This window comes from Microtus oregoni, unplaced genomic scaffold, assembly GCF_018167655.1.
Source record: "Microtus oregoni isolate MIOR12 unplaced genomic scaffold, Mior012 000006F_ref0000085, whole genome shotgun sequence".
In the NCBI taxonomy this organism is placed as follows: domain Eukaryota; kingdom Metazoa; phylum Chordata; class Mammalia; order Rodentia; family Cricetidae; genus Microtus; species Microtus oregoni.
Genome location: NW_024543065.1, coordinates 53,213,323 through 53,225,177, shown reverse-complemented (window position 1 = coordinate 53,225,177; position 11,855 = coordinate 53,213,323). Strand labels below are relative to the sequence as shown.

Below are 11,855 nucleotides of genomic sequence, written 5' to 3'. Positions count from 1 at the left end.
ATGCAGTGGAGTTTTGGTGCTGCGGAGGGACCACTAATGTGCTGTCTCTAACACACATTTTCCAGATAAGAAATCAGTTTGGATAAATTTGAATTTCTCACATTCACATAACTGTAGGCAAAAGCCAGGCAATGTGGTACATGGCTGTAGCCCCAGTGCTCAGGGATCAAGCCAACCTGCTCAACAAAGCAAGACCCTGTCTCAGAAAACAGCTGTTAGATAGATAGATGATAGATAGATAGATAGATAGATAGGAGTCAAGAAATGACTTTGGGCAGAGCCAGGACATAAACACAGGTATTTGATTTTTTTCTTTTACTCTAATATGTTCGTTTTTCTGCAGGATTCCCAGCCCAATATTTGCTGTTGTTGTTGTTTTTCAAGACGGGGTTTCTCTGTGTAGCCCTGGGTGTCTAAACTTACTCTGTAGACCATGCTGGCCTGGAACTCACAGAGATCCTCCTGCCTCTGCTCTAATTTAAGGAATGCTCTGCCACCTCAAGGCCCCGACCCGATCTTAAGGTCAGAGCCAGCTGCTGCTTTCGGATTGTCTGTCTGCTATGGCCATGGGGCATGAGGGGAAAAATGAGACTCTCCAGTCCTCCGGCTCTCACAAGACCATCTCCTGATGTCCTGAGTGTCCCCTCCAATCCCCCTGCTCCGCCCCCACTCTCTATCTTCCCTTCACCCTGACTCACAGTGTTCTGTGGACCACAAGAATGGATGAGTGTGGTCCTGCAGCATAGATGGTATATAGAGGAAAGTAGAGGGAGACATAATATTGGCTTTTAATTTTTATCTTACTTTATTATTCAGTTTTGTTTTTGTTTTTGAGACCGTCTCACTGTGTATCCCTGGCTGGCCTGGAACTCACTGTGTAAACCAACCTGAATTCTATTTCACAGAGCTCCTCTGTGAGTTAGATTTTAATAGAATATCTTTATTAATTCCTTGAGAATTTCATTCATGCATACATTCTCTTGCCCATCTTCTCTCCTTATCTCCGTCCAGATCTGTTCCCACCTCCCTGCCCCTTCCCAACTCCATGTCCTGGCTTCTTCTTATTTAGATAATGACAGGCTTCCATTTTTGCTGCCTCTATACGCGTGTGTAGGGCCAACCCCTGGGCCTACCAAGAGCCACGCCCTTAAATAAAATTGGCTCCCTGCCTCCCCTGAAAGCCATCTACTGTCCCTCCTTGGCTAAGGTTGGCTAAAGCCCTTCCCTGCTCCTTGCTGCAGTGTCGACCAGCTTGGCCCTGTGCAGGCAGCCACAGCTGCTGGCCTGCATCCTGACTGCAATGGTCCTCTCGTGTCCAGAAGACAGTTTCTCTCTTATCCTCCCTGGCCTTTGGGCCTTAGAATCTTTCCACCCGTCTCCCCAACTGTGATCCCTGAGCCTTGAGGGTAGGAACGTGATACAGATGGTCCATTTGTGACGGAACATGCCACAGACTCTTAGTCTCTGCACTTTGAGCCGTTGTGAGTGTTCTGTATTAATGTTCTGGCTAGTTTTTTTTTTTTTATCAACTTGACACAAGCTAAAGTTGTCTGAGAGGAGGGAACTTTGATTAAAAAAAAAATGCCTTCACTAGCTGAGCGGTGGTGGTGTATGTATGCTTTAATCCCAGCACTCGGGAGGCAGAGGCAGGTGGATCTCTGTGAGTTCAAGGCCAACCTGGTCTACAAGAGCTAGTTTCAGGGCAGGCACCAAAGCTACAGAGAAACCCTATCTCAAAAAAAAAAAAAAAGAAAAATGAAGAAAAGAAAATGAAAATATCTTCACATGATTGAACTACAGGCAAGCCTGTGGGGCATTTACTTAATAATTGACAAGGGAGGGCCCAGGTGGGGTCCTTTCTGAGCTGCTGGTTCTGGGTTCTATAAGAAAGCAAGCTGAGGCTCGTGCGGTCTTTGTGACTTCCACCATGGCGTACCGCGGCCAGGGCCAGAAGGTGCAGAAAGTGATGGTGCAGCCCATCAACCTCATCTTCAGATACTTGCAAAACAGGTCTCGGATTCAGGTCTGGCTGTATGAGCAAGTGAATATGCGGATAGAAGGTTGTATTATTGGCTTTGATGAGTACATGAACCTCGTATTAGATGATGCAGAAGAGATTCACTCTAAAACAAAGTCAAGGAAACAATTGGGTCGGATCATGCTGAAAGGAGATAATATTACTCTGCTCCAAAGTGTTTCCAACTAGAGACCGTCAGGCGCTTGAGAAGTTGAAGAGGAAGAGCAGTGTTTTTAAAAGTGTCTTCTGTTGGGAGCATAGTCCAAAACATTTATTCCTGTTGTTTTAGTGGCCCTTATGTTATTATCAGGTGACAATAAATGCTGTGAGATTGTTTTTATTAAAAAAAAAAAAAGAAAGCAAGCTGAGCAAGCCAGTGAGCAGCATCCTCCATGACCTCTACATCAGCCCCTGCACGAAAACGCAAGCCTCACTTCTGGATGGCGTGGCTAGAATCTCAGCTCTGCCGCTTCCCAGCCATGTGATCCTTGACCTCGATCGACTTCGTCTGTGTGTTGGAAAATCTGACATCCCTTGCCTGTGTGATGGTGGTTGTCATAGCGTTCAGTTCATCCTAATAATTAGGATATCACCTGAGCGTCAGCTTTCTGTTGCTGTGAGAAAACACCTGGATGAGCAGCTTGTAAAGAAGAAAGGGTTGTGTGACTCCTGGGTTCCCAGGTTCACGGTTGGTTTTCCCTGCGGCCCTGGACCTGGGCAACACGAGTGCCCCAGGGTGTGAGCACATGGGAGGTCTGATCTCATGGCATCCAGAAAGCGAAACAGAGAGGAAGAGATGAGAGTGCCCTAACCTCCTTAAGAGCGCAGCATCAATGGCGCTTCCTTTCTCTGGGTCCCATCAACCTCCCAAGGGCACCACAGCCTGGGAGCTGAGCTGTTAACACACATCCTTCAGGAGGGACTTTCAAACCAGAGAAACTTGACACAGTAAAAGCTTGAAGTCTTTTCCGAATATATATGAAGAAAGGAAATTTCATCTAGTCCACCTACTTGTGAGACCCAAGGGAGAAAGATCACATGACATGTTCAAGAGCAGCCTCAGTAGCTTCGTGAGACTCTCGGAAAGAAAGGGGGAGTAGCTCAGAAGCAGAATCCATAGAACGAATGGGTAGTGAGCCTGAATTCTAGAGCCCCTGCCTAGAATCAATGAGGGGCTGGGGGCATGGCCTTCACAGGTCATATGATCCTGGGAAAACTGCTTAATGTCCCTGTGCCCCAGTAATCAGACACGAGTTCCCTGAGCCTGCTCCTCTCGCCTGCCTCTTCTCCCACGCCATGGGATTCTGTGAGGATTGAATGAGGGTCCAGCTTGGGTTTTATGTGCTGGATTCTGTGTGTGTGTGTGTGTGTGTGTGTGTGTGTGTGTGTGTGTGTGTGTATGTATGCGCTTATGCATATTAGAAGAGATGGGTGTATGTAGTGTGTACACACAGGTTACTGGTGCATTCATCTATGAGAACACACAGAGGCCAAAGGAGGATGACAGATGTGTTCTATGGTTCTGCCCCTTATACCCGAGACCGGGTCTGGTCTCTCCCTGCACCCGGAGCGAGGCTGGTGGCCAGCAAGTCCCAGCCCTCCTCCTGTCTCCACCCCATCATAGCACTGGAGTTACAGGTATGTGGGACTCTGACCAGCTTTTTTCTGGGTTCTGGGGATGTAACTCCAATTCCAGAGAATTTGATCCCCTCTTCTGGCCTCCACAGGCACCAGGCATGTGTGCGTGTGCACACACATACATACAGGCAAAACACACGTACATAAATTTAAAAGCAAATAAATATTTTTAAAATAAAAATGTAAATGGTGTATAATTGATATAAAGTCGGGCATGCCGGCATTCCCCTGCCAGCCAAGCACCTGGGAGGCTGAGGCAGGTGGATGGCCAGTCTGTATCAAACAAACCAATAATTATGATTTGAAGGTGAAAGCCTTCAGATTTGTGTATTTAACACTTGGCCCCGAGGTGGTGATGCTGTTGGAGCAGACCCTGGGACCTTCAGAACAAGAGGTCTGATTGATAGGTAGGTCACTTGGGGGTGGGCTTCTGTCTTGTGTGTGTATGTGTATATGTGTGACGGTTTGTGCACATTGATGCAGGTACCCTCAGAGACCCTTAGAGGGCATCAGATCCCCTGGAGCTGGAGTCACAGATGGTTGCGAGCAGCCCCATATGGATGCTGGGAACTGAGGTCACAGATAAGAGAACTCTCTAGACCCAAAGGAAGCAAGTTCTTAAACGTTACCGACTAACCCCACATCCTGTCTGAGCTCTCTGAGTCCTGAATGGCACCGTGAGAGACACACCACCCCCTACAAGCTCACAATGTCACCCCATCTATTACATCTTTCTCACCATGATGAACAATTTCCTCTGAGCGGGGAGCTAAAAACAAATAAATAGATAAATAAAATCTCTGCTTTCCTTAGGTTGCTTCTGTCATGCATTTGTTACAAGGATGGCAAAGGTGGTTTTCAAAAGGGCGAATAGACAAAAAATATAGTTGGCTACGTAGAAGATGCTAGATAGGTACAGTGTGAGGGGGGAGATGGCTCTGTAGTGTTTGCCATACAAACAGAGGATCTGTGTTCAATCCCAGCACCCTCATTAAAGTACACACACAAACATCTCAGCTATGGTGGCTCAGTGGAAGCAGAGACTGGAGGACCTGGGGCTCCCTAACCAGCCACCTAGCCTACTGGGTAAGTGTTCTAGTTGGCTTTTTGTTGCTGTGATAAACAGTCTGGTCAAAAGCACTTTGGAGAAGGGGTGAGTTTATTATTGACCTGTCCTTCCAGGTCACGGCTCTGCACTGAGGAGCTCCTGGTGCGAACCCCAGAGGAAGGCTGTCTTTCCATCCCCTGGCTCCCTCACAGGCGAGCTGAGTAAGCTTCCTTATGCAGCCCAGGATCTCCTGCCTAGGGGTGGTTCCGCTCACTGTAGGCTGATAATTTTTTTTTCAAAATTTACATAATTTATTCATTCTCAATTCATATTTGTTAAGGAAAGGAATACATATTTCTTGGAGTCTTTTAAAAAATCAAGTGTACATAATTTTATATGACAGTCTAGTGAGGGGGTGTTTTTCTTAGGATGTCCACATATAGGTGAAGACATTGTAACTTAAAAGAAAAATAATAGATTGAAACATTTAAATTATTGAGTAAATAAAACCCTGAGCAAGGGATTGAACAGGGAAGGGAAGAGCCCATGAGATTCAGATTCTAATAGAGGCCACAGGAAGGACGGTGGTTTAGGAGCAAAGCCAAGGGTGATCAAAACAGGAAAACCTGAACGCACCATTGCTTCAGCTGTTAACTGACCACTTGTAGCTTCACGCACAGCCTGCCACGGAAGGGTATTTCCAGGACAGCCTCGGAAAGCAGGTGGTGCGCCTGAAAAGCTGGAGATGGTCACTTTCTCTACAAATCCCTGTTCAGGTGACACCCCAAGGAAAGCAATAGGCAAAACCGTTACCCCACAAAACCAGAGCAAAGTAACAACAACAAGTAGGCTGATAATTAAGACAGGGCCTGGAGAGAAGGCTCAGCAGCTAAGATTGTTTTCTGCATTTCTTAGGGCCTGAGTTCGGTTCCCAGAATCCATGTGGAGCAGCTCCTAACCGCTGTAGCTCCAGCTCCACGTGATCTGAGCATACAAAAGCCTTTGCCTCTTCGGGCATTTGCACACAGATGCACACACTCACATAGCAACACACACACATACACATACTTAAGAATAAAATAAAGCTTAAAGAAGTAATCAGGACAACTCCCCCATAGGCCGGTCTGATCTGGGCAGTTCCTCAACTGAGGCATCTCTGCTCAGATGTCTGCGTCAAGTTGACAAGTTCATGATTAATGCAGACTAGGAGAGTGAGACCCGGGGTCTAAGGACAAGGTGAAATGTGGGTGGCACCTGAGGTGGCCAGCTCCCAGGACCGTACCCCTCCATCTTTGGGTCAGACTCTTCTATCTGAGGGTAAATAACAAAACATACACTTTTTTCTCAAGAAAAAAGGAACAAGCACACACTTTCCTGATGGTAACATTCTCTTTCACTCTGACTTGTACAGTCTCTCTTTGACAGTCTCTCTACACAGCCATGTCTCTTTTCACACAACTACATAACAAACTTCTCTCTGTGTCTCTCACACTGCCCTCTTCCCCATCACACCTCTCTCCGGCTTCTCCTACAGCAGCAAAACCTCTGGGCAAATAGGAATCCCATCTTCAGGGTCACTCAGAACTCGAGTAAACAATAGAAATGAGCCATACTGATGACACAGTTTCTCTCAGGCTAGGGAGGTCGCACTGACCAGGCAGTAAGCACGTAGCTCTGAGTGGTCAGGGCTCCCAGGCAGAAAGTGACATTGAAATTTTGGACTTAAACAATAAACCGTTAGCTGGCTGAGCCTTGAGATTGGGAGTATGTGAAGAAGTCCATTGCTGAGAAAGTTACGTCTACTAAAGTTGCTTTGTGCTCTGACCTGGAATCAGCAATAAACGCCCGGGAGACTGACCTCGTGAATTCATCTCCAGGGGCAACCAGTTTGCTCTGAAGTTGTTCTGAAGTCTAACATTAGCTAAGTGTGTAAAAGACTGTCTTCGTCCTAGATATACAGATTAACGGGAAACCGTCTTCCTGACCATCCACAGCTATATGTGTGCCCAGCAAAGGAAATGTTTTCATGCAAGCAGTGGGAAAAATACCCGTAGCTGGTTTTAGTGGCACATGAGAAAAAAATTACAGGCAGAGGCAAACAGTCATTTACAGTCGGTGACCTCACAGTCCTTCCAAGTGGGAACCCCCCCCCCATCAGAGAGTTATTCATCTGTTAGGTCAGCCTGTTAAATACTGGTTGCCACCTACTGTAGACTCCCATGACCTCTGGCAAGCCATGATACCAGAGGTTGACCCATATTCTACACATGTACATGCTCACTAGTGCACATGTGCCTGCATGCAGATTCACACATGATAGATACATACACGCAAACATGCATGAAAGGTAGGTAGGTAGATAGATTGATAGATGATAGATAGATAGATAGATAGATAGATAGATAGATAGATAGATGATAGATAGATAATTATTGATATATAGATAGCTCAATAATACATAGATATAGATACATAGATATACAGATAGATGATAGGATAGATGCATAGGGTTCTCTGCTAAGCCACCCTCACTTATCTGATTCCTCCCATACACACCCTGGACCTGGGGATGTCCTCTAAAGAAGTCCTACATGAGAGCCCTCAGGGGTCCTCTGCTAGTACAGCCCCTGACTCTCCCGTCAGTAGTAGAATCTAAGAGTCTGAGTGGGACCATGGGAGATCATCCTGTAGGCTCAGCTCTCCAGTCCCCTGTGTCTGAGACCATGTCATTAGCACCCACCTTCTTCCTTCCTTCCTTCCTTCCTTCCTTCCCCCTCTCTCCTTTCTTTCTTCTTTCTCTTTTCTTTCTTCTTCCTGCCCTCCTTCCTTTCTTTCTTTCTTTCTTTCTTTCTTTCGAGTGCTTTAGCTGCACTGTGTCTGTGAACCTCATGTGTGCCCAGTGCCCTTGGCGGCCAGAAGAGGGTATCAGATACCCTGGAACTGGAGTTACAGACAGTTGTGAGCCACCGTGCGGATGCTGGGAATCAAACCTGAGTCCTCTACAAGAGCAGCCAGCGCTCTCAACCCCTGGAGAGTCATCTCTGGCTTTTGACATGTAACCCCCTTCCACAAAAAGGCTGAGGTAGAAGGGCCGGTGTCAAGACTTGGCCTCAATGGCGAGTTGTAAACACTATCATGTGAGGACAAGCCCACACAAGCTTCACTGAAGGATGAGAGAGCCATGGGGAGCTCAGCCTCTCTAGTAACAGAAGCCAAGACCAACCTAGACCAGCTGACAGACAACTCCCAACTTCTGAGCAAGCTCAGCTGGATCCAAAAGTGTGGTCATCTGACTAAAGCCAGCTCAGACCATCCACTCACTAGTGATTCTGAGTGCTGAAGCAATTGCTTACATAACAGTATTGTACCTAACTGACACAGAAAACCGGGGTGACTCTCCAGTCACAACTGCTCCTGTAGCTGTGTTTATATTTGTTTGTATTTAGATATACAATTTATTTATTTTTGAGACGGGATCTCACGTGACAAAGCTGACCCTGAACTCATTACTTAAGTCCAGGATAACTTTGAACTGTCTTCCAAATGCTAGGATTGCAGGTATGTGTCAACATGCCTAGCTCCTTTTATGTCTTTCCCTATAGGAACAAGGATCAAATCCGAGGCTCTGTGTTAGGAAAGCTAAGCAAGCACTGTACCCCTTAGTTATACCCCCAGCGTTTGGGAAGCAGAGGCAGGTCACTCTCGGCGTTTGAGGTCAGCCTGGTCTACAGAGTGAGTTCCAGCACAGCCACAGAGAAACTCTGCCCCCTCCCCCCCAAAAAAAACGTATGCTAAGACAGGATTTCACTACATTGCCCAGCCTTCCCCACCAGGGAACAGTGCCTGCCATGAGCCCAGGTTGCCCATGTTCACAGTGAACTCCAGACTGGCACCCGTAGACATGCTTTCTTTCCGTCCCTTACTATGTTTTGTGATGCTGGGGACCTTGTGCACACTTGCAAATGCTCTATTGCTGAACCACACCCCCGCGTAACCTGGATGGCCACCTCAGCTATTCTTGGACATCGCTCCCACTCACTCCTTTATGTTATTTTAGACAGAGTCTCACTATGTAGTCCTGGATGACCTGGAAATCACAGAAATCCTCCTGCCTCTGTCTGGGATTAAAGATGTGCCCTACGGGGCCCAATTTAATTTGTTAGGTTTCTTTTGGGGTGAGGGAGTGTTGGGACAGGGTCTCACTATGTAGCCCTGGCTATCCTGGATCTCACTCTGTAGACCAGGCTTGCCTCAGGCTCACAGAGATCCACCTGCACCTGCCTTCCAAGACATTAGCTCCCAGCAGTTGATTGTGTTTTCTTTTAGATAGATTAGTTTAGAGCTCACTATGTAGCTGAGGATGACTTTGAACTCCTGACCTATCTGTCTCTATTTCCCATGCTTGGCTGAATATAGTTTCTTGAAAGAAAAAAGTCTTTCTTTCCCCTCTCTCTCGTCCTCCACCCACCTCTCATTACTTAAGGCTGACAAGATTGTTCTGTCACTACATTTGGGGTTTCTAACACTTTATATAATGAAGAAACAAGGAAAATGCTAAAACCCCAGGTTGGCAGAAAGCAAAGTGTCCCTGAGCATAGGGAGCGCTGGGCAGGAGAGGGGCTGAAGCAGAGCAAGGGCAGGAGAGTGGATTGGAGATGTCATGGCTTCCACTCAGAAGGGAAGCCGTTCACAGGGAGGAAGCTGTGCGGGCTGGAGAAGCTGTCCCCACAGAGACTGGCTGTGCCATCTCTACACAAGAAACAGAGGCTGCCGCTGGGCAGGTCGGACAAAGCTGATGGGAACTGTCGGTTGCAATATTCCTTATGGCCACGAGATAGCGCAGTCAGCCGCTATCTGGACAGACCTGCTTAAAGACTCAATAGTAAACCTTGATTGCTCAACAATTATCGACAGTTAAAACTCCCACGGGATTCAGATCCTAGGTGGGCCAATTTTTCGTTCTGAAACTTAGAGCTGGTTTCACAACCTCCCCAGGCCTCTGCCCCTACACGGGCTGTCAGACTGATGAATGGCTGCTTCATACAGAACATTTGGGGCAGGCACAAGGAGGGTTTGTGTCAGGACTAGCTACCTGCTTAGGAAGCTCAGCAGGAAACAAACGCCAAATTCAAACTGAGTCATAAGAGACAGCAGGCAAGAGCAGATGCAATGGGTCAGGAAGCCACAAAGCCTGGTGAGGCACCTAGAACCAGAAAGATGAGAGCATTTCCCCACCCAGACCTGAAATGCAGCCATTAAAAGGACCCGGAAGGTTTACAGAGAGGATTTCAACAAAGGAGAAAGAGTTTAGTAAGGAGCTGGGAAAGTAATGCTGTACTTAACAGGAAAGGCCATGCCTAGAATCCCCCAGTGAGGAGTTGGGAGTGTGGCTCAGTGGTAGAGCCCCTGCCTAGAATTCCCCAGTGAGGGGCTGGGGTGTGGCTCAGTGGTAGAGCCCCTGCCTAGAATCCCCCAGTGAGGGGCTGGTCCTTCTGTCTATGTGTTGCTTTTATTGGTTAATGAATAAAGAAACTGGCTTGGCCTATAGCAAGGTAGAACTTAGTTAGGCAGGGAAACTAAACTGAATGCTGGAAGAAAGGAGGTGGAGTCAGAGAGAAGCCATGGAGCCTCCACCAGAGACAGACACACTGAAATTTTGCTGGTAGGCCACGACCTCGTGATGATGCACAGATTAATAGAGATGAGTTAAATTAAGATGTAAGAGTTAGCCAATAAGAAGCTAGAGCTAATGGGCCAAGCAGTGGTTTAGTTTTACAGTTTCTGTGTGATTATTTCGGGTCTGAACTGCCGGGCATCTGGGAAACAAACAAGCTACCTATTACAACACCTGTACACACACATATATGTGTATATATTTGATTTTTTGAGACAGGGTTTCTCTGTGTATCCCTGTCTGTCCTGGAACTCACTCTGTAGACTAGGCTGGCCTCGAATTCACAGAGACCCACCTGCCTCTGTCTCCCGAGTGCTGGGATTAAAGGTATGCACCACCATTGCTGGGCTGCATATTGTTTTTTTTTAATTTTTAAATAAATGTTGTGAGTTTAATCACCCAAGGGATTTGGGCTGAGTTAGCTGGATAGCAGTGTGGGGGATTTCTTTGGGACTTTTCCATAGAAGTCACAGCTACTTGCCTGTGGCATGGACTAGCTTCCAGAACAAGCTAAGCTAGCTATCAAGGCCCTGCTCAGAAGAAAGTCACCCAGAAAAAAAGCACCAAAAAAAGGAAAGGATGTCCTCACTCCTCAGGAATGGCTTGATGAACAGAGCGTGCAGCTAGGCATCTGGATTCATTGATTGCTCGCTTGGCAGACACTTCCCGAAATGCTCTGTGCCCACTCGACCCTGAGCAGTCCAGCCCCGCCCTCAGAGGACACAAAGTTCTGTGGCAGAGATGGGTTCATGGCCCTAGACAGTAACAATTACAGGGGAGTTCCACTGGAGTCACCTGACCCAGGAATGCACACCACAGAAGGTTGTCTGATGACAGAGATATTTGAACTGAGTCTTGAGAGAGAGAGAGAAAAAGGAGTGTCAGCAAGCAGAGGGAGGAGGAAGGGTACAGCAGAGGGGACTACAAGAGCAAAGATCTGGAAGCCAGCAGAAGACGGTCAGGATAATGTAAGCACAGGATGAAGGAGGCTAACAACAAACGTGACATGGTGGGCAAGGTAAGGAGGGGCGGGTTCCAGGCAGCCTCCAGGAGCCCTAGCAGGCACTGGGGCTTTAACTCCGACGGCAGTGGGAAGCCCCAAAAGGGTTACAAGCAATGGAAGCCTTGATCAGATTCACAAAGAGTCCGACCGTATGACAAGCAAAGGGGACGGAGAATACAGCAGGCAAGATAGACTGTGCTGCGCTTCTAAGACAAACGGCTCCAGAGTCAAAATCTGGTGCCTTTAAAACACTAATATTTGGACTGGAGAGACGGCCTAGCAGTTAGCCCTGGCTGCTCTTCCAGAGGACCCAAGTTCCATTTTAAGCACCCATATTGGGAAGATCTCAAACTGCCAGCTCCAGGGGATACAACACCCTTTTCTAACTATTGGGGGTCTTACACACACACACACACACACACACACACACTCACTCACACACGACGATTTAAAGATTTTTAAAAACCCAACCCAG

At 47.3% G+C, this 11,855-nt stretch overlaps 1 protein-coding gene across 1 annotated transcript; it reads left to right on the top strand.

Moving 5' to 3' along the window:
* Window positions 1-1,906: 1,906 nt before the first annotated feature.
* On the top strand, window positions 1,907-2,362 carry LOC121450013 (small nuclear ribonucleoprotein E). Its single transcript, XM_041654672.1, has one exon. The coding sequence runs from the start codon at window positions 1,928-1,930 to the stop codon at window positions 2,204-2,206; it is 279 nt and encodes a 92-aa protein (XP_041510606.1). The 5' UTR covers window positions 1,907-1,927; the 3' UTR covers window positions 2,207-2,362.
* Window positions 2,363-11,855: the final 9,493 nt, after the last annotated feature.